Source organism: Myotis daubentonii, chromosome 19 (genome assembly GCF_963259705.1).
Source record: "Myotis daubentonii chromosome 19, mMyoDau2.1, whole genome shotgun sequence".
Taxonomy (NCBI): Eukaryota; Metazoa; Chordata; class Mammalia; order Chiroptera; family Vespertilionidae; genus Myotis; species Myotis daubentonii.
The window spans coordinates 4927195-4953887 of record NC_081858.1 but is presented as its reverse complement, the minus strand read 5'-3'; the positions used below and the strand labels follow the sequence as shown (position 1 = coordinate 4953887).

Here is a 26693-nt window from a genome sequence, read left to right as displayed (position 1 = left end):
TATTTCTAAATGTCATTCAGTTTTAGATTCCACATAAAAGTGAGATTATATGGTATTTGTTTTATTTCACTTAACACCCTCTAGGTTTATCTATGTTGTGGCAATTGGCAAGATTTCATTATTACTGCTTAGCAATATTCCATCACTATGCAGATTTATGAATACTGATATACATTTCTTTATCATTCATCTATTGCTGGACCTGTAGGTTGCTCCCCCATTTTGGTTACAATTAACAAAGCAGCGCACATATCTTTCTGAATGAGGGTTTTGTTTGCAGATAAATGTGTAGAAGTGGAATTGTTAGACCGTATGGCAGGTCTGTTTGATTTTTTGAGAAATCTGCAGACTGTTTTGCACAGTGGCTGCGCTAACTCACATCCTACCGACAGTGTCAAGGCTCCTTTTCTATATCCTCGCCAGCACTTGGTACTGACTGGTGACAGCCATTCTGACAAGTGTGAGGGGCTTGCATTGCGGTTTTGTGTTTCCCTGATGATTAGTGATACTGAGCATCTTTTCAGTACCTGCTGACCATCTATCTGTATGTTCTTTTGGAAGAAATGTGCATTCAAGTCCTCTGTCCATTTTTAAAATCGAATTGTTTTTTGGTGTTAAGTTGTCTGAGTTCTTTATATACTTTGGATATTAACCCCATAATTGAGTATATCATTGAATATCTTCTCCTATTCAGTAGGTTGTTCTTGTGATTTGTTGGTTTCATCAAAAACATTTTAGTTTGATGTAGTCCCATTTGTTTTTTGTTGCCCCTTGTTCAAGGAGCTGTATCAAAAAAGATATTAAGACTAACGTCAAAGGGTTCACTGCCTATGTTTCTTCTAGGTGTTTCATGGTTTCAGATCTAACATTTAAGTCTTTAATCCACTTTGGATTTATTTTTATGTATGGTCTAAGAAAGTGGTCCAATTTCATTTCGTTGCATTTATCTGCCCAGTTCGCCACATACTGGAGACTGTCTTTACCGCGTTATGTATCCTTGCCTCCTTTGTCGCAGATTAATTGGCCATGTAAGTGGGGATTTCTGGGATCTTTATTCTATTCCATTGATCTGTTTTTTAAATGCCAGTACTACACTGCTTTGATTATTGTACCTTTGTGATATAATTTGATATCAGGATGTGTTCTTCTCAATATTTTTTTGGCTATTTGGGGTCTTTTGTGGTTCCATATACATTTTAGGATTAGTTGTTCTAATTCTGAGAAGAATGTCTTTGGTATTTTAATAGTGATTGCACTGAATCTGTATGCTACATTTTAACACTATTAATTCTTCTAATCTATGAGCAAGGTATATCCTTCCATTTATTTGTATTCTGTTCAATTTTTTCTTCAGTGTCTTACAGTTTTCAGAGTCTTCAGGTCTTTCACCTCTTCGGTTAAATTTATTCCTAGGTGTTTTACACTTTTTGATGCAATTGTAAATTTGCAATTTTACAATTTCTGTCTTCATTTCTTCCGACTGTTCATTACTGATGTATAGAACTGCAACTATTTCTGTACAGTGAGTCCATCCTGCAACTCCATGAAGTCACTTGTTAGTTCAAGTAGTTCACTGGTGAGGTCTTGAGGGTTTTCTATAATAGTATCATGTCATCTGCAAACTGAGAGTTCTGTTTCCGCCTTTCTCATTTGGGTGCCTTTTGTTTTTGGTCTGACTGCTGTGGCGAGGGCTCACACTGCCACGCTGAACAGAAGGAACAATGGGCACCCCTGCCTGGTCCGGATCTTAGAGGAAAGGCTTTCTGTTTCTCACCACTGAGTATATTGCCTGCAGGTTCTATGGCCTTCAATGTATTGAGAGAGAGATACACCTTCTCTACCCACTTTGTTGAGGGTTTTTATCATTTATTTTGTTAATGTGATGCGATGCATTGATTGGTTTATGGATGGTCAACCATCCTTGGGATGAATCCCACTTGGTCATGATGTATAATCCTTTTAATGTACTGCTAAATCTGGCTTGACAATTTTTCTAGGTTTATAGAGAGTACTGACCTGCCATTTTCTTTTTTTGTAATGTCTTTATCTGGTTTTGGTATCAGAGTAATCTGGCCTGTAAAATGAGTTTGTAAGCATCCCTAACTCTTCAATTTTTTTGAAATAGTTTAACAAGGATAAGTATTAATTTTCTTCTTTGAACACTTGGTAGAATTCACCTGCTCCGGAACTTTTATTTGTTGGGAGTTTTATTATTGCTTCAATTTCATTGCTAGTACTTCACAGCTTGTTTACATTTTGTATTTTTCTTCCTGGTTCAGTCTTAGAAAATTACATGCTTCTGGAAATTGACCCATTTCCTTTAGATTATCGTATTTGCTGGCATATCGTTGTTCCTAGTATTCTTTGACGATTCTTTGTATTTCTGTGGTATCAGTTATAATTTTCTTCATTCATGTGGGCTCTTCTGGCTGATAAGCAGAAACTTAGTTCTGTGAGTTCTGGAGGCTGGAAGTCTGAGGCCTAGGGTGACAGGAGAGTCAAGTTCTGCTGAGAACCCACATCCTGGCTCTTTGCTGTATTGATCTTTTCTACTGTTTTTGTTTCCTTTCACTCTCATCTTAACTATTTCCTTCCTCCTACTTACTTGGGGTTTTGTTTCTTTTTCTGGTTCCTTTAGGTGTAGAGTTTAGATGGTTTGAGAGTTCTCTTGTTCCTTGAGGGAGGCCTGTACAGCTATGAACTTCCCTCCTGGAACTACTTTCGGTGCATACCACAAATTTTGAAAAGTTGTGATAAAATATTCTATTAAATCAATCTCATCTGCCGAAACCGGTTTGGCTCGGTGGATAGAGCGTCGGCCTGCGGACTGAGGGGTCCCAGGTTCGATTCTGGTCAAGGGCATGTACCTTGGTTGTGGGCACATCCCCAGTGGGGAGTGTGCAGGAGGCAGCTGGTCGATGTTTCTCTCTCATCGATGTTTCTAACTCTCTATCCCTCTCCCTTCCTCTCTGTAAAAAATCAATAAAATATATTTAAAAAAAAAATCAATCTCATCTAATAATGACATTGAAGGTCATTATTTCATTTATTTTCTGTCTGGATAATTATCCATTGATGTGAATGGGGTATCAAAATCCCTACTATTGTTGTATTAATTTCTCCCTTTATGTCCATTAATAATTGCTTTATACAGGGTGTCTCAAAATTCATGCAAGATTTGAATTCTGCATGAACATTAACAACAACAAAAAATAAAAGCCTAATTTTACTTGGTTTATTGAATCAGATTCTAATATCTGTTGCCCTTTGATTTAAATCCCTTCAATTTGATAAGCATTACCAAGTACCAATTATGGCCCAGGAGCAGGGACAATGAAGACCAATGAAGACCATGGCTTTGCGTATGTGCCAACAAAGCTGTGGAGGCCATTTACCCGATGTGCTATTCCATACATAACCCTCTACTGTATACTTTATGAATCAATAAAAAATTTACAATTTTTAATTATAAACCTGTTTTCTATCAAAATTACTTCTTGCGTGAATTTTGGGACACCCTATATTCTTTAGATGCACAGATATTTACAATTATTATATCCTCTTCTTGGATTACTCCTTTACAATTATGTAATGTCCTTCTTTCTCTTTTTTTAATCTATTTAATCTGACATAAATATTGTTACTTCAGCTTTCTTTTCATTTTTGTTTGCATGGGATATCTTTTTCCATCCCTTTACATTCAGTCTATGTCTTTGAAATTGAAGTAAGTAGCATTCAGCCACCCTATGTCTTTTTATTGGAGCATTTAGTCCATTTACATCCTATATAATAAAGAGCTAATATGCTAATTAGACCGGATGGCGGAACGACCTTTTGGAATGACCAGTGGGCAGGGCTGTGGGGCTGAGAGGCCGCCAGGGCCGAGCCCCTTGCACGAATTTTGTGCATCGGGCCTCTAGTTTAAAATAACTACTGATAAGCATGTACTTTGGCCATTTTGTCCAGTTTTGTACTTGTCCTCTATTCCTTTCTTCTCTTGATCTCTTCCCTTGTGCTTTACTGGTTTGTTTAGTTTAGGTTTCTTTTTTTTAAAATTTATTTTATTGATTTTTTTACAGAGAGGAGGGGAGAGGGATAGAGAGTTGGAAACATCGATGAGAGAGAAACATCGATCAGCTGCCTCTTGCACGCCCCCTACTGGAGATGTGCCTGCAACCAAGGTACATGCCCTTGACCGGAATCGAACCCGGGACCCTTGAGTCCGCAGGCCGACGCTCTATCCACTGAGCCAAACCGGTTAGGGCTAGGTTTCTTTTTGTATGTATCTTTTGTAGGTTTTCGTTAACCATGACATTATGTATAGCAGTCTATTTTAAACTAATAGGTGTTAAAGTACAGAGGGTGAGGCAAAAGTAGGTTTACAATTGTGGGTATGTGAAAGAGTTTATTCTTGTATTATTATGTCTTAAAATAGAGGCCTGGTGCACAAAATTCATGCATGGGAGGGGGAGAGGGTGTCCCTCAGCCCAGCCTGCACCCTCTCCAATCTGGGACCTCTCAGGGGATGTCCGACTGCCAGTATAGGCCTGATCCTGCAGCGACTCCTGGCTTCTAACCACTTGCCTGCCTGCCTGATTACCCCTAACCACTCTGCCTACTCACCTGATTGACATCTGCTCCCCTGCCAGCATGATCATCCCCAACTATCCCCAACTGACTTCCCCTGTGGGGCTGAGGGGACTGGGGGACAGGCTGGATGCTGCGGGGGACTGGGTGAGGTAGGAATGAGGCTGGATGAGGCAGGGCTGAGGGGACTGGGTGCTGCCATCTTGTGAGGGTGTGGCAATCAATTAGCATATTCCCTCTTTATCAGATAGGATATTTTATTTTTATACTAGAGGCCCGGTGCACAGATTCATGTACCGGTGGGGTCCCTCGGCCTGGCCTGTGGGGATTGGGCCGAAACTGGCTCTTTGACATCCCCTAAGGAGTCCCAGATTGTGAGAGGGTGCAGGCTGGGCTTAATTAATTGTATGCGTCTTTTGGGCTCATCTTGTTTGGAACTCTCTGTGCTTCCTAAGCCTGGATATCCGTTTCCTTTCCCAGGTTAGAAAAGTTTTCAGCCATTGCTTTTTAAAATTTGGAACGATACAGAGAAGATTAGCATGGCCCCTGTGCAAGGATGACACGCAAATCTGTGACACGTTCCATATTAAAATAAAGTTTCTGTTCCTTTCTCTCTCTAGAATCCCTATAATGCAAACACTTGAGCACCTGATGTTTTCAGAGGTTCCTTAAACTATCCTTGTTTAGTTGATTATCTCCTTTGTTGGCTTCTATGTTAGAGAAAACTGCCACCTCCTGCAGCCTTCGGGAAGGGCTCTGTGCAGCAGTGTGCTGTGTGTGGACTGTGCCTGCAGGGTGGTTTCAGCAGGTCGGCAGGAGCTGAGTGGCTGCTTAAGGTCTGGGGCAGTGGCCTGCTGAGCTGGAGCACCGCCAGAGGGGGAGGCCAGGTGCGTGCAATAATGGCCTGTTGATCCTGCCTGCTCCTTTGTTCAGGCAGAAATAGCTCCAGCCATGTGTCCAGGAACACAGTGCAGAGACCTTGCAGGCAGGACAGAGCCCTACCCACCGTACGGAGGTGAGAGAGGAAACGTCAATGATGGTGCTCACCGGCCCTCTGACCCCAGGGAACTCCTCGGCTCCCTACTCTTTATCTGGTTTGCTGTACTGAGTGGTCCCCTGTAGGAGAGACCTCTGTGCAGGCGTTAAGTGCCTGGTAGTTTTGGAAAGCCACGTGTAGCCAAGCAGGCACTACAGCACTTGGGGCATTAGGCCTGCCTGCAGAGCAGCTCGCTGGAGAAGGGCCAGGTGGGTGTGTTGGCCCTGCTGCTTGCTCCTACTTCAACCCTGAATGCAGAGCATTAAAAGAGCTGCTGGTGGCAACAGGGCGCTGCTTTTAAGAGAAGTCTCTGAAGCTGTAGGATGCCCGTTAATAACCCAGGAGCAGGGGCACAGTGGTCTGACTCAGTGCTGCCAGAATCTGGAAAATGCTAATATCAGGTTAATAAAATGAAAGAACAAGACCCCACTGTCAAGATCAGGGGCTTAGGTAGAACCACCTCCAGCAAGGAGCATACATACCCAAATCCAGGACCAATGCCAAGCTATTGCTCTCACAGGTTTCTAACTGCTTCTCACCTTTAAGTAGGCCATTGTGAGGAGTGGCAATAAGGTAAATGGCACCAAATAGAGGAGGGCAGGCTGCGCTGCTCGGTGAATGCGAGATGCCACGGTGGCAGTGAGCAGACCTATGAGGAGAGAGAAGCATTCGAGAGTAAGGGCAAGGGGCCAGCCCCGAGAGAAGACTCACATTAGATATATACAACCTCTAGTGCCAAGACACATCCAGGTAACAGGCATATCCATCCAATGGGTAGGTTATAAAATGTCTAGTTCGAGCAGTTTAAAGAAACATGGACAGCACAGTTTAAGAAATCCTTCAATTCCAAGGACCTGTGACCAACTCCCACTGCAGCCCTCAGTGTGCCTGGCCTCCCTCTGTCCACTGTGGTATGTGATGTTAGATTTGGAGGCAAAAGACTTGGAAGGAGCAGAGTTCAAGTTTCAACTCTGCTACTTCCAAACCTTTGTAACCTTGGTTAAGACCTTTCACCTCATGGAGCCTCCCCCCATTTGTCTGATGGGGTAACCCCTCTGCTCTGTCCCCGTTAGAGTTTGAGACGGAAATGAACCATGTATATGAAAGTGCAATGGAATTAGTGAAGTCCTGCTGTAGGAGGTATTGCAGTGGCAGACGGGTTACCACTATTCCTACCTGCCGGTAGGTGAGCTGCTGGAGAAAAGCTAGCCTAGGGAGAGTCTGACGTGACAGAACAAATGAAGGGAAATATACACGACTTCAATAAGCTTGAGGTTTTTAATGAACCATGTAGACTGACCCATGATCATTGTGTGGTAGGTGTTCTTGGCTTTGAGGCCAAACCGTACTCTTACTACGATGTTCTTCAGACAGCGAACTGGGCTGGCCAGTAGTCAGCACCTATCATCTCATGGGCTTGAGGGGTATTTTCCTGGGTGGTTAGCTATTAACAGCAAGCAGTTGCTGCTCTCCTTCTATCCCGGGTCTGCAGCTAGAAGACCTGGTTTAATTACGGGGGGAGGACAGCCAGAGAGGGGATCCAAATGGCAGTGTCTGATTCTCTCTTACCTACAAAGTATCCGATGAGGGTGCAGTGAAAGTAGGAGACCTTCTGCATGCGTCCAGAGATGTTGGCGGGTCCAGAGGCGCCGCAGGAGTCACCGTTGGCTTGTTTTTTGTAGTTGTCATAACGAAGGACAAAGCACAACAGGAGTCCGGGCATCACAATGTCTCCAATGCCCAACATGGAGAAGTGGCTGCCAGTGGAGCTGGAAGGCAGAGTCACAGGTCAGGGATGCCACGCTGTAAAACCCCACGCTCCTCCTCGGGCAGTGCCAGCTTTTTAAGAAGTCAGAGAACTTATCTGATGGCAGATGGGAATCTCTACCGGTTGCATGCGAGGTTTTAAGAGTTTAGAGATTAAAAGCCACAAGAGCACTAGCAATAGAAGTCTTCCCCCCGCCCCTCAGTGCGTCGGAGAGCACCTTGTAGATGATGGCATAAGCTCTGCCATCTCTAGAAATGCCAAGCAATTCACTCTTTGTCACACCTTCACTGCTGAGACATCAAATAGCACCCAACTACTACCAGACACAGGAGATTAAAGCAACACATTAATTTTTTCAGGATTCTATTACCAGGAACTGTGTAATTTAAGCATTAGGCCATATTTTTACAAATGTCTTAGAAGTAAAAAGATCCAGAATCTCCTCTTAATATATTTTGAAGTTGGCTGGAGAGAATTAATAGTAGTAACCTATGGTTACTTGACAACATTAATCAATAAAAAGCAGCACCTCTATCCCTTAGTGATAAACCTTTGCAAGTCAACATTCTCTTCCTTTTGTAAAATGGAGATGCTGACTCACCCTTTCTAGTCTAGGATTAGACTGTGGATGACAAAGACCGACTAATCAAGGCACCGGAAGGCCGTGCGCTGGCTGTCATGAGCCTGGCGTGTCAGTCCTACCTCGGGAAAACCAGTTTTCCAGGCAGAGACAGGCGAGGAACGTCGCGCCCAACATTGGGCCCCAAGTGCAGCTTCCGGGAAAGCACATCGAGGGGATTGTCAGCCGGCTGGGTGGCCACCTTCACCATGACGTTGCTATTGAAGATGTAGGCGGAGAAAAACACCTGGCAAGGAGAGAGTCTCCTTTAAGAGAGGGAGCTAGAGCAACCTGTCCTTTTTGTTCGTAAGAGCAGAGCCGCACAAAACTGTGACCGCAAGCCTTTGTTTTTGTTAATCCTCACCCGGGGATATTTTTCCAATGATTTTTAGGAAGAGACAGAGAGAGAGAGAAACAATGATGTGAGAGAGACATTGATTGGTTGCCTCCTGCACATCCCCAACATCAGGGCTGGCGATGGAGCCTGCCACCAAGGTGCCTGCCCTTGACCGGAATCGAACCGGGACTTTCCACTTCTCGGGCTGATGCTCCATCCACTGAGCCGAATCGGCGAGGGCCATCAAGTCTTTGTGGCTGCGTGCTCTGAGGCAGAGAACTCTGCCTGCTCTTTCTTCCACCATGACTACCATGTATTGTCTTCGGTAACACATGTCAATCAGCTGCCGGCTCACCTTGCAACACAGACAGCTCAGGACTGGAGGGAGTGGCTATAGACAGGTACCCCGGCCAGCCAGACTTTAGATGCTTGACCCCAATTAAACAAAAAGGAGAGCAGTGGCTTCAACAGACACTTACCCAGAAGACATCATAGATTAGGAGCCCTGAGAGAAGCAGGCAGGAGACCTTGAGGCTGGGCAGGCGGACGAAGGCGATCATGGCGACACAGAGACCCATGGCCAGGGCTGGGGAGGAGACAGCAGTCAGGGTGCAGCACGGCCCAGCCCCTCCCACACGCTATTCGCTTGTAAACCCAACCAAGTTGTAAGCCCCTCAGCTCTGGCCTAAGAGTGTGCGCCCTGCAGTGCGGAAGTGCCCACGCCAGCCCGCTGCGGCCTGCTGGCACTCGGGGAAACCCTCTCTCGCACCGTAGGACCAGGAGGTTCTGTTTTGCTGAAGCGCCAAGACAGGCTCAGCCTGGGCCTTCTGGCCTCTGCCTCCCCCATCGCTGCAGATTCATCCTCCTTGCTCCTTGCTTTCAAGTTAACTCACCCTCTAGGGCATCCCCTTTCATTTACTCAGGGACACTGTTCCAGCAGTTCAGGCCTCTATCCTTGCACCTCTCAAAATCTGGTACCTGATGTATCTTTTTAAAATTCTCTCTCCTCACAACTAAAATGTAAGGTCCTCCAGGGCAAGGCTCCCATCCTATCCCCGGAGTCTAGGGCGGCCTGGCAGATGAATGGTCTCTCCCTGCCTCCAGTTCTCTCCCTCCGGTCTTCTGAGAACCCAGGCCTGATCCCTACAGACTCCTGTGGGTTCTCCCTGAACCGGATGCCAGGAGAGCTGCGCGGCCAGGCCCTGCCGGAAGGAACAGGAGGGCACTCTCCACTGAGCAGCCCGTGCACTTCCTGCTGCTCCGAGGCCACTCGAATGTGCTGCACTGTTCAACTCACACCATGTTCCTTCAGGCTCTGCCCACAGGGCCCTGACCGGGGCTTCTTCCCTAGAAAATTCATCCTCGTTCTTAAGAGGCCAGGACAGAAAAAAGCCTCCTGACCCGGCCAGATGAAGTTGCTGTTTTCTTTGCGTCCATTTACAATAGTATCGTTATTTATTCCCTAAGCTGTGTGCTCCTAGTAAACAGAAACCGTGGCTTATCTGTTCCTGTGGATCGCCAGCAACTGACAGAGTAGACATTCGACAAGTATTTGCTGAATAAATGAAAAATTATGTTCTATCAGCTTCAAATTCCAAATTAGTCTAAGAAAAGTGAGTAAAGCCATATTACAGGTGTGTATCATTTTAAAAATTCGGTAAATTGTCAATGTATGTAACAAAGTGAGCAGATACAGGCACAGCTGAGAGGCATTATGGGTGTGGTCGCAGACTAGACTACCACAATAAAGTGAGTATCACAATAAAGGGTCATATTCTTTTTGCTAGCGGAGGGTCCACCTTCACTTTGTGAAAAATGCAGTATCTGTGAACCCAATAAAGTGAAACGTAATAAAATGAGGCATCATGTATAACAGTTGGGCATACCCAGGATTTAGTGAGTTCCTACTTCAGGCATGGTGCTGCATAAACAGAAAAGTAATTCCCATCCCGACAACAGAGAAGGGTTGGAAAAACAGTAAAATTAGGAAGAAAAACCATCTCTAGTCTTGTCATTTTTATTATCAGGCATTCACTGGGCTCCAGTGTGTATTTTGGAGAGATGTAATGAAGACCTAATGCCTGACTTTATAATAATCTAGATGCCATTTTAGTAGGGTCTCCTTCAGAACCAAACTGGTAAAATATATGCCAATTCATGCCATTTCAAAGGAATATAACGGACTGCACTAGTCAATTAGGCTTTGCAAAGATTGAAACTTTTCAAGTTGCAAGCTGAAATATGTTTAAGGCGTGAAGAAATGTACTTAAGAGCCCCTTACAACCAACCCCCACGAATTTTTTAATAACGAGATTTGGCTATGCTGTCAATAAATGATCTGGCAGCATAAGCCCTGCTGGCCCAAGGCGCAGGAGTGGTCAGTGGGGAAGGGAGCCCCTGGGACAGAGGCTGGGAACTAATGACCAGAGACCAGACCAAACTAGGAATGCTGGCTGCAGTGATGTCGATCTTTTCAGGAACTTACAAGTGAGTACATGGAGTGGAAAGCATCAAGGGAACAAAGGAAGAAATGAAGACCTGCGGTGGGCAGTGAGGGTCAGAGGACCGTCTGCTGATAACTGACAGAGGGTACGGGAACCCACTGGGCAGACAAGCAAAAGGGCAGGCTCCCAAGGTTCAATGTATCTGCCTCTAACACACGCAGGTGACTGGTCCATTCAGAACTTTCCTATTCAATTGACCATTCAATCACTTAATCCTAAACCAGCAGGAACCTTGACAGGTCTCTAAGCATCACTCAATGCCTAATCATTCATCTTATGCTAAACCTACTTACCTAGGTCAAACCAAGCATTGACAAGACAACTGCTCAGTGACAGAATTTTCCATGACTCTAGACCAGCGATTTTCCAACATTTCATCTCATGGCACCCATAAACTAATTACTAAAATTCTGCAGCACACCAAAAAATATATTTTTTTGCCAATCTGACAAGAAAAATAGGTATAATTTTGATTACTTCACACTGGACGGCTATTGTTGTGTTGGCTGTTGCCATTTTTTAATTTGACAATCTAAGGGAAAAGAGGTCCGTGCCCCTGACTAACAATCAGGTATTGCGTGTTTTAAAAATTCTCGCAAAAATCGCTGCTCTAGACAATGTCATTCTATCTCTAAGCTTCCAAACAAGAAACTCTGAGTTCGTTTTCAGTTTATCACGTCTTCATTTATGTACCTCACTTGGGAGCCATTGTGTGGTGTGAGTCCTTATTGTTACTGCAAACCTTGGTCGCGCTTCCCCACACTTCCTCTCCCACTTCCTCTTCACGGCCATTGTAAAAATCAGTTCACATCATGTCCTGCCCGAAGGCCCCCAGGCTCCCTCCTCTGAGGGGATCAGTCTATGACACAGCCATGCACCCTCAGGCACAGCTCACACAGAAGAGTGCTGTGCACACAGGCTTGGCCACAAGGTCCATCTCCCTGTATCTCTATTCTTTTCTTTCTTTCCTTTTTTTTAAAAATTGATTTGAGAGAAGGGAAGGAGAGGGAGAAACAGAAACATCAATGGTGAGAGAGAATCACTGATTGGCTGCCTCCTGCATGGCACCTACGGGGGATCGAGCTCACAACCCGGGCCTGTGCCCTGACCAGGAATCGAACCGTGACTTCCTGGTTCATGGGTTGATGCTCAACCAGAGCCACACCAGCAGGGATATTCCTATTCTTCAACCTCCCCTCCCCTCCAGTGAGCAATAACCTCTTTCCGTGCCAACCAAGTCTCCCCACTGTCCTTGAAGTTCCATGTTTGAAGAGGCAGAAACCATTCCTTTTGAGCACTTCAGAGAAGGTTCTTAATATAAGTCTTTTGAATGAGTATCACTCCTACACCCAAATGAATATTGCTACCAGCTATGTCTTACCACTGAAAGAACTATTCATCTAGTCTGCCTCTCTTTTTCTTCATTCTTTCATTCATGTAACTCTGAACAATCTTCCTTTCTCCTAAGGCAGTGGTTCTCAACCTTCTGGCTCTTTAAATACAGTTCCTCATGTTGTGACCCAACCATAAAAATCATTATTTTTTTTTCATAAAATTATTTTCGTTGCTACTTCATAACTGTCATGTTGCTACTGTTATGAATCGTAATGTAAATATCTGATATGGAGGATGGTCTTAGGCGACCCAGAGGTTGAGAACCGCTGTCCTAAGGGCTTTTCCCAGCCCAAATGAAGAGAGATGCTGCCTCCCCTTGCTCCATGCTACTTGAGAAGCTCCAAGACTCCCTGATGGCTTCACCAACAAACTTATCTTCTGGTTAAATGTAAATGAAGCAGCAGTGTTAGGAAGTAAATTATTAATCTTAGCTACTTCGCTATAATTACTTTCAATTTATTATTGATATCATCTCTGCTATTACCTTGCCTTCCACAACCAGCAGGTGAAGGACAAAGACAATGACACCAAACTGAGCTTAACTGTTCTTAAAAAGGATCATGTGACTTGTAAGGTCTTAAGCAGTCTTGCTTCTAAGATCTCTAGATACTAGACTCTGAGACTCTGGCACTTAGAGTCTAGTATCTTAAAACAAAACAACTAATTTCTAGATTTCTGACACTAAACATTTTCCAATCACAGCTTAGAGGCAAGTGCTGTAGAGTGAAGGGCTGGCTAGACATCTGTGAAGACTGTTCCAGTCTCTGGACTGGTCAGGGGATGCAGACTGTGACCCTGGTCAAGCGGTCCTTGAACACTAGGTATGTGGGCACAGATTCATCAGCTTTTCGCTAACACACCACACCGCCTACTGGCCAACCCTTCAAGCTTCCCCAAATTTAAAAGGTTCATTTACCAGATGAAACAGAGTAGATTAAAAAAAGCTCTAGATTTAGTTCAAGAAATCTGTGAAGTTTCTTCTTAATATTAATGCTTCTTAGTATAACCCTGAAAATATACATCATGCCTAGCCCTAAAACAACCACATTTACCATTCTGTTTTCACTCTAAATTAACCTCAAAGAACAGGCTTTAATTAAGAAACACTCATTTAAAAAAACTATCATCAAATCACTGCCTACCAGATGATTTCTGATGCTGCAGAGAAGTCTGGATAGATAATTTCTCCATCAGAGAAAAACATATTTGAGAACGTTAAAGACCATGGCTAGAAAGCTACATTTCCTATAATAGGAGAAAACACACACTAATCATTAATCTGAAAAACAATTAAAAAGCTCAAAGGCTCCCCCCTACCGCTTTTTTTTTTTTTTTTTTTTTTTGAGGGAAAACTCTATACTTGTTCACAAGGGTAGTTTAACCAATGCAACCTGATAGAAGAAGACATTTTTGGACAAGTATTGGGAAATAGAAATAACGACAGAAAATGATGTCAAAATCTCCCATTCGTCCTGGGGGGTGATTACTGCTTTATGTTTACTCTAGTTGAAAAAGTGGCACCTGGAGCTTCACTGTCTCATTTCACATAACGTTTGTGTAAGTGGAGTAAAATAAGTGCTCAGTTTATACCTGTGCTATTAGTTCACCCATTCTGCTACAGAAATCAAGAGTTAATCTCAGGAAAAGTCAAACACACCAGCCACGGCGTCACTCTCAACACCTAGTATACTCGTATATAAACAGGCATCACCCTCCTCCCACAAGCTGGGCGAGCAGCTAGTGTGAGTCCTGGATGTAATGTCTGTTTCTCAACTTACTCTTTATCAACCTCCAGAAGTACCAAACACCAATTGCTAAGAATACCGACAGCAGTGATACTCCATTTGGAAAATGTAGCAGTTCTGACAACCACTTGAACATCTGAAACACTGTGCTTCAGAACGCTTATATGCACAATGGGCACTGAAGTTCTGAAGCAAATGATCACAGTGAATATTTTTTATATGGCAATGTCTGCTGCTAAAATAAGACCAAAGTTGTCAGAAATCAGCCAAGGTGAATCACAGCAGGGAGAAGGCACTGGTGATTTTGACCCGGTCTTCCCATTCTGCGTCATTAAAGACTGGATGTAAGTCTAAAGGTTAATATGACCTGTAACCTCAGGGAACCACTTTTGACTGAATATTTGGTATATGGTAGGCACTCAAAAAAAAAAATTTTTTTTTAATAACTATGACAACAAATATATACAAACAAATGATGTATTTATATAGTTAGAAATATATATGTTTAAAATTTTTAACATTATCAAACAGTAAAATTGAGAGTTGTTCTTTAGATGTATGATTCTGTGAATTCTAACAGATTTATAGAACTACCACCACACTCAGTGTTTGGAACAGCTGTACCACCCCAATAAAATCCCTGTGCTATTTCTTTATATTCAAACTCTTCTCTCCACATAATCACTTATCTATTCTCCATCACTATAATTTTATCTTCTTAAGCAAAAAACATATTTAAAAATAAGTAAAGTATATCATATATTTTGTATGTTTTTTAAAAAAGTACTTTTTCTGTAATTATCACCTTTGATTAAAATAACATATGCCATTCAAATATAATTTTACAGAGCTTACAATCCACTCTATAGTTTCTTCCCTGTTAATATGCAGCTTCTTAGAGTTTTTTCACTAATTTGGTACATATAAATTTCAAATCCTTCCACTGGTTAAAGTAAGTTATGAGAGAAAAAAATCTCTTAAAATAGAAGAGTAAGATTTTAGTTTCCCTTAGGTTTAAAATTTCTTCTCTATTAAGACTGTGTTATTGATTCTGGACTACAGGGGGGAAAACAGAGTTTAAAATCCTTTTTGTTAACTTCTATCCAGTTTGACCATAAGCAGAAGGACATCCTTGGTTCTGAACTGTCCAGAAGAGGCAAATTCAGAGATACAAGGTAGACAGTGGGTGACTGGGCCTGGGTGGGGGCAGGGAAAGTAACTGCTGCTGGGGGTGTGTTTAGAGCAGCAGTCGCCAATTTCCAGACCGCACGGACCACCAGCTGGCGACCGCTGTTTTAGAGGGTGGGTGATAAAAATGCACTAAAATCGACTGTAGTGATGGTTGTACAACTCTGTGATTATACTAAAAACCACTGAATCATACGCTTTAAATAGGTAAGTTATATGTAGTATATATGTGAATTATACCTCAAAAAAGCTCTTCTTAAAAAATCTTTAAAATGTGGGTAAAAATAGTAAAAAAAACTCGGTAACACTACCTTTGGATACCCAATATCCATGGTAATCAAAAGTAGTATGACTAATATACAGACAGCAGAGGAAGGGGGGACCCAGTGTAACTACCTATAAACTAAGTTGGAATTTTAATTTCTCACATGTTAGTTACTCACCATCCATGAGAAGCCAGTGGCCAGTGAGAACCCAGATGAGGACAAGCATGACAGACAGAGAGAATGATAGCAGCTCAGCAGCAGTGAAACGTCCACAGCAGCCAAAGGAAATCCTGGAACACATGACATTTACTGGACTAATGGGCAATAAATGTTATTCACTAACCAAGCTCTCTTCATGATCAGGGTTCATTAGGGCCATATTAGAGTAGGAGGCAAGTAACGAGATCCCTGATATAAAAATACCCAAACCTCTTTGGAGTAAACCAGAGTCTGAACCCATCTGATAATGTACTTTTAAAAATATATATTTTTATTGATTTCAGAGAGGAAGGGAGAGGGAGAGAGAAACATCGATGAGAGAGAATCATTGATGGGCTGCCTCCTGCGTGCCCCCTACGGGGGACTGAGCCTGCAGCCCAGACGTGTGCCCTTAACCGGAATCAAACCCGGGACCCTTCAGTCGGCAGGCCAACACTCACTCTATCCACTGAGACAAACTGGCCAGGGCTGATAATGTACTTTTTATCCCAAATTATCAACATGGGTTTTTAGAAAGTTAAAGTGACAACATCAACCTTTGAAGATTCTAAGTACAGGGGAAATTCTATTGGATGAGGGAAATATTTAGGAACGTTACTAATTCAATTCATTTAGCAAAGATGAATTAATACTATAAGATAATAAAGCTATCTGATTATCACTAATTCCTGGGAATATCAGCTGCCTCAAGTGATAGTTTCCCAAGTGCATACAGCATCTCCGTCAACAAGAGACTTCTGTTTCCATGGAGCAGCTGTAGGGGTTAAGGTGTGAACAATGGGATTAACCTAAGTGATTCTAGGTCACCAAAGATAAACGGCAAAGAATGTCACAGTCAACCACTATTTTCAGATCCCACTCACTCACTAGTAAAAGAATGAAAGTGATGCTTTAAAAGGAAAATTCTCATCTTTCAATAAGCTAAGCAGGAAGCATATTATGATGACTCTGACTTCCTAGGATTTGTTTATATTTCCTCTGCTATAAGAAGGTGTAAAAGGAAGTGCTACTATCTTCCAATTTTAAAAATCAAACATCTCACTTCCCAGTTTTCTAGCATGTGTGAGCTCCAGTCAATACAAGACCAAGAAATTTAGACCTGGTCCTGGCCAGGTAGCTCAGTCAGTATTGTCCAATATGCAAAGGTTGTGGGTTCCAACCACGGTCAGGGCACATACAAGAAGCAACCAATGAATGAACAAATAAGTGGAACAAATCTCTCTCTCTCTCATCAATCAATAAAATTAAAAAAAAAATTTAGGCTCCTAATAATGCTAGCAAGTGTGAAAAACACACACACAAGTTTATAACTTAGGGGAAATTCCCAACTTACTTGTTCTGAGGTGAACAGGGTCTTGTTAAATACTGGCACATCGGGAGAAGAAGAAAAGCAAAAGCTATCGTTGCAAGAACTACAGAGAGAAAACGTATAGTTAAATTTTGTTGTGTATGATCTATTTTTCCATTATAAAAAATGGCATGACTTATGGAAACTTAATCATTTCCCAGAATACTTTTCTTGGCACATAGATACAATCAAATTAACCAGAGAAGAAAAGTATTTCCCTTTAGCATCACACAGATGAGCTCTTTTTTTTTTTTTTTTTTTTAAGTGCCTGATTTGAACAAAGTAGGGGAAGCACAGGTAGATTTTCTCATTCTCTTCTATCTCAACAAGAAAAGATAAATATCGGGCGAGGGGGCTAATTCCTAACAAATCTAGCATTCTGTTCATATATTATACATTTCCATCGCTGCTTAGCTTAAAAACTGATCAGAGAGCTGACAGTCGAATTGCCTTGCTTTTCTATCTGTGGAACCATCAGTCAGGGTTGCCAATGACCACTCAGCCGAAATGGCTTCGAGTAAGCTACCAGACAAGGAGCCACAGCCAAAGCGATCTGCTCTGGTGTCATAAAGCTCACGAGGTTTCAACCCCTGGCCTTTTGTTCAGATATGTTGGCAGGTTTGAAATACGTGTCTCAAGTGGCTCAAGGAGGGGTGAGAGGAGGAAAAGCCAGACTTATGAAGAAAAACTTGATGAATGGCATAGTGTATAAATCTTAGCTTTTGAATGATGATAAAAAATGGTGAACACATTTCCTTTTAGGTTAATGTTAAGAATAGACAGAAATTAATTTACCTGCTGTACATATTGTAAAAACTACTTGAACTGAGTCAAAGAAGAAGAACATAACTAGGAGAGAGACAGATGCTCCAATTGGAAGGAACAGGGCCTGGGTAGAGTCAATAGTTTGGATACCTAAAAGAGAGAAAAGGGAACATATTAATGTACAGCATGCCATGTACTTTAGATACATTAACTTACTAGAATGCAGACAGTTCTAGGGACTAGTATATAAGATACAGATTCTGTAGGCCTCCTAAATCTTTCTTGCCCGATGAGACTATAACTACCTGCTCTCCTCAGAATGCCATCATTATAGTAGCTGCTCAAAAAATACTTGAACTAAGGTGCTAACCATCTGGGTGACAGGGTGCCAAGAACAAAAACAGAAACGAAATCAAGAACATTCGAAGGTAGTAAACATTCAGAGTTGTCAATTTGAGTGCATTTGGGGTTTTGTGTATAGGCTTGGCAAAAGGTAGTTTAAACCCACTGACTAATTATTTCTCATCACCCGTGGGTTTAATGTGCTGATGTTAATAACTCTCCCTCACTGTTGCTAATAGTTGAGGACTGACTTTGGGGGTGGGGAAAGGGAGAGAACAAAACATCTGAAAACAGCAGATCAGAAAAATTATCTTGTGGGAACATTTGAAGGAACAAATAGTATTTAGCACAGTGGTTCTCTGTTCTTGGCTGATCACCAGAATCACCTTGGGGAGTTTAGAAAAAATTACAACGCCCAGGCCCACACCCAGGATGAACATAACTAGACACAAAGGGCTGCAATTAGCAACCAACATTTAAAAATGGTTCTTTGGGCCGAAACCGGTTTGGCTCAGTGGATAGAGCGCCGGCCTGCGGACTGAAAGGTCCCAGGTTCGATTCCGGTCAAGGGCATGTACCTGGGTTGCGGGCACATCCCCAGTAGGAGATGTGCAGGAGGCAGCTGATCGATGTTTCTCTCTTGTTGATGTTTCTAACTCTCTATCTCTCTCCCTTCCTCTCTGAAAAAAATCACTAAAATATATATTTTTTAAAAAATTGTTCTTCAGTAAACTTACCCATCCCTAAGAACATTATTTAGGGATTTTGGTGAAATAAAATATTAAATATTTCTACAAAACAAAACTGCTTATTAGCTGGGTAGGTGAGTCAAATAATTCACTTAGGAATAGAGTAATTTAGGAAGAGTGATCTATATGTCAAGACAAACAGAAGCCCTAGCCGGTTTGGCTTAGTGGATTGAGCTCAGACTGAAGGTCCTGGGTTCGATTCCAGTCAAGGGCACATGCCAGGGTTGCGGGCTCCATCCCCAGTAGGGGGTGTGCAAGAGGCAGCCAATCAATGATTCTCTCTCATCACTGATGTTTCTATCTCTCTCTCCCTCTTCCTTCCTCTCTGAAATCAATAATATAAATAAATAAATAATTATCCCCAGCCAGTTTGGCTCAGTGGGTAGAGAGTCGGCCTGTGAACTGAAGGGTCCTGGGTTCAATTCCCAGTTAGGGCACATGTCCAGGTTGTGGGCTCAATCCCCAGTAAGTAGAGTACAGAGGCAGCCCATCAATGATTCTTTCTCATCATTGATGTTTCTATCTCTCTTTCCCTTCCTCTCTGAAATCAATTAAAAAATTAAAAAAAAAAAAGACAAACAGAAATGATCTGGAGAAGAGGTGGATGCTGTATCTCACTATAGCCCATGGATCATTTGGTGGGGTTGGGGGAGGGGGTAGCTTATGGACATTTATAAGACAAAACTCTATGAAATCTCTAACTATATTTCACTTAGCTTTGTGGGGGTTTTTTTAGTGTTCTACAATAGTTCAAAGAACTAGAGGAAACTACAAATTTCAGGTGCCTTTCACAACAGAAAATAATGGTTTCTCAAATGAATAATTTTTATTATAAGGTAAAAACAAGTCTTTTAAAAAATCTATAAATCTTAAAATACACCCCCTTTTCTGTAAAATGAAGCATCATATAGTCTACAGATTAATTGTATTCATTTAAAATATGAACAGAAAAATTGAATGGCTGGCTAGAACAAACACTGTTTAGTAAGTCAGGCATGAGAAGTATTTGTTTATAATAAATCTAAATTTTAGAAATTCATTCTGCAATTAAAACGCAAAACTGAATACAAAGAACCTTTCTTGAATTAGACTGAATGCAGTTTTTTCTTTTTTGAAAGAGATTTTTAACTGGGGTGTCAGACACTGCTCCCACCGTCAGTGTTAAGGAAGGGTGCCCAAAAGAGCTTACCAAACAGCAGTGTCACACGACAAGTTAAGCCCCTTTAGTTGCCAACCATATGCTGCCTAATACAGTGTACACAACTTCAATACCGCACTTTCTAAAGGGCTGTAGAAAATGGTCCTGAAGGGAAAGGAGCTAGTAATTAACAATTTTAGCCAAAATCCAGGGACATCAAAACAAAACAGCAAAGCAAACAGAGCAGCCATAATTGGGAGGACTTAAGTGCAGCTGCATTATATTTAAAGCCAACATCAACAAAAGAAAAATGCCTGGTGTTAGAATTACAAATTATGTACAGAGACATGTTTAGCATTCAGTGAACATGGCTATAGGCTAATTATATGTCTGGTCATATAATTAGCAGACATCAAGCAATACACCAGTGTGTTGCTGGTAATTGGTAAGAAAGTTATTGATTTTGTACCTCCATGAGAGAAGCATGCTTTTAACCAAGTATTTACTGAACACCTATTATCTAGTAGGCAACATGAGGAATTTTAAAAAGTCATTTCCAGATCTTACAAAGTTTAGAGTGTAGATGGGGAGATAAAGATGTATGTCCTTCTTAAAGAAGAGAATTCCAACTGTATGTTTCCATCAATCCTCGTAGTTAAAATAAATTACATGAAAAACCTAGGAAAGGACTTCAATTTATTAGATAATGGGAAGGGAGGGGCACTTAAAAAACCCCCACTTAATACTAATTAAGTGAAGGACTGATGTGCCAGGGGTAAAAATCTTTATATAGACCCTTTTGGGGCAGGCGTAGTGATGAGAAAGAGCAAGAGGAGGGAAAATCAGAGAGGACCCTGAGGGACCGCTCCCTCTCCTTTCTCACTCTTTTTATTGTAAAACACAGCACACGTACAGAGAAGAGTATGAAACAAATGTGAGGAGCACAGTGAATCATCAGGTAGCTAATTTCTTCCAGGCCAAGAAATAGAACCTTGCCAACCTCAGAAGTCTTTCTTGTGCCCTCCTCGTCACTAATCTCTCTCTCTTGCCTCCAAAGGGTTAGCTGCCTTTCATGAGTCTTTCTTCTTTGCTTTACTTTATATGTTTTCTACCCAAGCATGCACCTTAAAATACTACTATATATTTATTTTGCCTTTTTAAACTTATTGTATACATGGAATTACGTAACATGTATTTTTTTGTGTCTGGCTTCTTCCACTCAACATTGTGAGAAATATCCATGCTGTTATGCCTAGCTGTCGTTCACTCATTTTGATGTCTTGATTCTTATTTATTTTGGGAGTAGGCAACTACAACCTTTAAGAAACCTCTTTCTACCATTCACTTTCTCCTTCAAACGGTTCAGAACATTCTTGCCAAAATCTTTCTTTTTCTAAAGATTTTTAAATTGATTTTTAGAGAGGAAGGGAGAGCGAAACATTGATCTTGACTGCCTCCTGCACGCCCCCTATTGGAGATGGAGCCCTAAACCAGGGCATGTGCCCTGACCGGGAATCAAACTAGCAATCTTTCATTGCATGGGACAATGTCCCACCAACTGAGGGGCACTGGCCAGGGCTCTGGCCAAAATTTCAACAATAAATCCTTTTCTTATAAGCTTCCCCCAATTCTACACTGCTGCTCATTTGTGACTTCAATCTGTTTAGCACCTACCCAATCTCTTCTATTTCTCTGTTCATCTTTCAGGCTATCATTTCTTTGATTTTTGATAAATGCATGCCATCCCTTCAGTCTGGAATGGTGTCATGCTCCATAATCAAGTACTGGCCTTCTCTACAATGGTCATTTCTTTCACTATGTGGAGTGTGGACTGCATTCTAGCTTAATCTGTGCTTATCGTTTTGGTATCCATCGCCCAGATTAGGCACTGAAGAAACACATTTGTTGAGGATAATTCAGCATAACATAGGAGGTAGACTTCAGAAAATGACCATTTAAACAACCATTTCCTGTTTTTTACATGCTGATTAATGAGAAATTAAAAACTGATGTTGCATATCTTCTTTCCACTGTATGGACTAACTTAACCACTTATTTATTTGAGGATAAAATTGTACTTAATTTTATTTCTCTTAGATTTCTGTGATGCAATGTAGAACAGATTTATAATCTGGTGTAAGTACATCATTTGCATATATGCTATATAATACAGGATTTTTAAAAGAGTTTCAAGAGTACTAGTATAGCCCTAACCGGTTTGGCTCAGTGGATAGAGCGTCGGCCTGTGGACTCAAGGGTCCCAGGTTCGATTCCGGTCAAGGGCATGTACCTTGGTTGCGGGCACATCCCCAGTGGGGAGTGTGCAGGAGACAGCTGATTGGTGTTTCTCTCTCATCGATGTTTCTAACTCTCTATCCCTCTCCCTTCCTCTCTGTAAAAAAATCAATAAAATATATATTTTTTTAAAAAGAGTACTAGTATAAAGTGATTTGGCTTACAATGCTGATAGATAGCAAGCTGCTAATAATTTAACCTGAAAATCAGATCTTGACACTGGGTTTTACCTGGCTCCTGGTAATTTACTGGTATGGCATTCTATCTCCTACAAGGATCTATGTTATAAGTTTAAGAAAAGACTCATACTTAAATGATTCTACTCACTGCATTGATCATGCACACTTTATACTACTGGGGACAACATTTACCTGGGTGAAAACTGGGCAAGTATAATTTCATTGGTGGGATATGACAATAACTAGAGAAACTGAAGTAGCTATTAAGTGGTCTCCAATGTAACCTCTAAGATCCTCCATGATATTTTCTATCTAACTTTATATTCAATCCCTAGCATTTCCTCCTTACTCAATGGTGATGTTAACCTGTAGGTCATACTCGCTCTCTCTGTGCCTGCTGTTATGTCCTTCCCACCTGGAACGACTTCTCCACCAATCCAAGTTCACTGTTTCAAGTCAAACTCACCTTTTCTAGGAAAACGAGTCCCTCACTAATCTGATTCACTGTTGCTCACCCTGACTTGCCTTTCTCTTTACTCTTTCTTTAAAAAATATATTCTTATTGATTTCAGAGAGGAAGGAGGAGAGACAGAAACCTCAATGATGAGAGAGAATCATCGACTGGCTGCCCCCAGCATGCCCCACACCGGGGACTGAGCCCACAACCCATGGGAATAGAACTGGGACCTCTTGGTTCATGGGTCTACACTCACACCACTGAGCAATACCAGCTGGGCTCTCTTTACTCTCTTTGTATATATATGTCAAAATGACTTCACCTCTAGTATTTCCTCTGATCTGTTGCTGGTAAGTACTTGTTCAGAAGGATTCTGAGGCTATGTTAAGGGTCAGAAGTATCTACTGTGGGTATCAGATGGGAAGCGGTGTTTGCTATGTCTGTCTTAGCATTTATCACCCTTTGGAAATGATTTTGCCCACACTGCCCCTGGGACAGCTTGGGAACCAGCTCTTACACTTTTGCATCTTTCAATATACTTCAGAGAATGCTGAATGCATAGAAGAGATCCAATACCAATCTCTTAATATTATCAAACCAAATCTCCTTATTGCTAATTCATTTTCTTTTTATAATAAACACTAGAGGCCCAGTACACGAAATTATTGCACGGGGGGAGAGGGGTGTCCTTCAGCCCAGCCTGCACCCTCTCCAATCTGGGACCCCTCGAGGAAGCACTGCTGGCTCCCAACTGCTCACCTGCCTGCCTGCCTGATTGCCCCTAACCGCTTCTGCCTGCCAGCCTGATCACCCTCACCCCCTAACCACTCCCCTGCCAGCCTGATCACCCTCACCCCCTAACCACTCCCCTGCCGGCCTGATCACCCTCACCCCCTAACCACTCCCCTGCCGGCCTGATCACCCTCACCCCCTAACCACTCCCCTGCCGGCCTGATCACCCTCACCCCCTAACCACTCCCCTGCCAGCCTGATCAACGCCTAACTACTCCCCTGCCAGCCCGATAGCCCCTAACTGTGGTCCCCCCAACTGCCCTCCCTTGCCGGCCCGGTCCCCCCCAACTGCCTGCCCTCCCTTGCAGGCCTGGTCCCTCCCAACTGCCCTCCCCTGCTGGCCTGGTCCCCCCCCAACTGCCCTCCCCTGCAGGCCTGGTCCCTCCCAACTGCTCTCTCCTGCTGGCCTTCTTGTTTGTTGGAGTGATGGTCAATTTGCATATTACATCTTTATTAGATAGGATTACCAATTTTCTATCACTATATTGAGGTACAATTTATAAAATTCACTCGTTTAAGTGTATAATTCATTTTTTGTGGTAAGTTTACCAAAGTGTGAAACCATCCCCATAAAATAATTTTAGAACACTTTCATCAACTCAAGAAGATTTCCTCATGCCAGGTTAGTTAATTATTCCCATCCCTAGGCCCAGGCAACCACTAATCTACCTTCTGTCTCTATGTATTTGCCTTTTTGGAAATTTCATATAAATGACTCATACAGTATGTATTCTTTTCTGTCTGGCTTCTTTTACTTAACAGTGTTTTGAGTTCCATCCATAGTACAGCATGTACTTTAATCTTTTCAATGCTGAACAGCATTTCATGTATATTATACATAAATAGGCCATATTTTGTTAATCCATTCACTATCTTATGGATCTTTGAGTTGTTTCTACTTTTTGGCTATTATGAATAATGCTGCTGAGCATTTGCCATATACCACACCTTCTGTGTATTTTTTTAAACAAGTATTCTTATAGGACTTTAAATTCAGAAGAGATACAGTACTTAGTTTTTACAAGTACTTCAAGTAGCTATCCTTAAGAGTCACGGAATGAATTTATGATTTACTAACAAAATTATCAGCCTCAACAAAATACTGAAATGAAGTCATAATTGGGCAGATAGTCATCTACCTTGCTTATCTTTGGGAGGATAAAGAACCCCAGCAGCCAGCTTTTGGGCATGAGTTAGAAGCAGCACACAGGAAATCAGCTCAGATTCAAAACATAATAACTTAACAAATTATACCATACAGATTAGATCTTGTTACAGCAAACGTACATCTTGAACTCAGTGGATGAACTGGGTTACAGAAATAATCAAGAAGCGACGACAGGCATGAAAGTTAACTGACATAAGGCGCCTTACTATTATTGCTGCTGTTGCCACCGAAAGACCCCGAAGAACTGTTACTGTCTTTCTCTTTATCTTGATTTTCAAAGTCCATATTAAGGGACCTGTGGAAAAATTGAATAGGTCAATTTTAGTTTTGCTTTAGGAAGAAGTAGGTTTAAAAAGTCAGTAACAAAACAGTATTTTTAAAAGCTAAGGTAACAGGAGAGAAAGGAAGGTCTCTTTTGACCAATTCTGCAAAATAGTTCTTGCCACATTTCAAAAACAATCTACATTCCTTCCAATATGTCAGAGTTCAAGAGTTTTAAAAGCGTTCCATTGTGGCTGAATCTTCTAGCACACCCTTAATTACTTCCGTATGTGATAAATACCTAGAGGGAGAAATGTCGGGTCAAAGGGCAAGCACAATTTTGAGACTTTTACATACTACACAACTACTTCCAGAATGGACCATTTACTCGGTAGCAGGCTATGAAAGTACTTGTTTCTCTATACCTTGTCAACTTTCTCAACAACAAATATCAGTTTCTATTGTATCTGGGACTGTTCCAGACACTGGAAGGACAATAAATAGTGAGTAAAACAGGCTTTACGTGGGAAAAGGGAGGGATGACAATAAACAAGAAAAGTATGTTAAGCACATGGCCTATTGATGGGAAGAGCTAAGGAAAAAGGGCAGGAAATGGAGATTAGGCTTGAAGTTTTAATAGGGCGGGCAGGGAAGGCTTCATTGGTGTGACTGCTGAGTCAAGACCTTAAGGAAGTATGTCAGTATGGGGGACTAAAAATGCCACCTCTGTTTCTTTTTTTTTTTAATTGTTTTATTGCTTAAAGTATTATAAAGAGTGTTACATATGTCTCCTTTTTTTCCCTGCCCTTGACAATCCCCTGACCTCCCCTGCCCCCCAGTGTCTTATTTCCATTGGTTATGCTTATATGCATGCATACAAGTCCTTCGGTTGATCTCTCTTTACCCCCCTTCCTGCCCCCCAACCCTCCCCAGCCTTCCCACTGTAGTTTGACAGTTTGTTTGAGGCAGCTCTGCCTCTGTATCTATTTTTGTTCATAAGTTTATAATGGTCTTTATTATCCATAAATGAGTGAGATCATGTGGTATTTTTCCTTCATTGACTGGCTTATTTCACTTAGCATAATGCTCTCCAGTTCCATCCATGCTGTGCAAATGCTAAGAGTTCGTTCTTTTTTACAGCAGCATAGTATTCCATCGTGTAGATGTACCACCCTTTTCTAATCCATTCATCTACTGATGGGCACGTAGGCTGTTTCCAGATCTTAGCTATGGTGAATTGTGCTGCTATGAACATAGGGGTGCATATATCCTTTCTGACTGGTGTTTCTGCTTTCTTGGGATATATTCCTAGAAGTGGGATCACAGGGTCAAATGGGAGTTCCATTTGTAGTTTTTTGAGGAAACTCCATACTGTCTTCCATAGTGGCTGCACCAGTCTGCATTCCCACCAGCAGTGCACAAGTGTTCCTTTTTCTCTGCATCCTCTCCAGCACTTGTCGTTTGATTTGTTGATGATAGCCAGTCTGACAGGTGTGAGATGGTACCTCACTGTTGTTTTGATTTGCATCTCTCAG

The 26693-nt window shown here is 42.0% G+C and overlaps 1 protein-coding gene and 1 non-coding gene across 4 annotated transcripts in view; one reads left to right on the top strand and one right to left on the bottom strand.

The window, feature by feature from the left end:
- SPPL3 (signal peptide peptidase like 3) overlaps positions 1–26693 on the bottom strand; it is a 108913-nt gene that overhangs the window by 2255 nt on the left and 79965 nt on the right. For all 3 annotated transcript variants that reach the window (XM_059676562.1, XM_059676563.1, XM_059676564.1), the window contains 8 exons: positions 25104–25192; positions 17808–17927; positions 16998–17076; positions 15623–15735; positions 8827–8933; positions 8094–8257; positions 7193–7392; positions 6163–6272 (listed from right to left, as the gene is read on the bottom strand). In XM_059676562.1, coding sequence (XP_059532545.1) covers positions 6163–6272; positions 7193–7392; positions 8094–8257; positions 8827–8933; positions 15623–15735; positions 16998–17076; positions 17808–17927; positions 25104–25192 — 982 coding nt within the window. The remainder of the gene's footprint in view (positions 1–6162; positions 6273–7192; positions 7393–8093; positions 8258–8826; positions 8934–15622; positions 15736–16997; positions 17077–17807; positions 17928–25103; positions 25193–26693) is intronic.
- LOC132222322 (U6 spliceosomal RNA) lies at positions 5073–5178 on the top strand. The gene has a single exon (XR_009450191.1). It is a non-coding gene; the product is annotated as a U6 spliceosomal RNA (small nuclear RNA).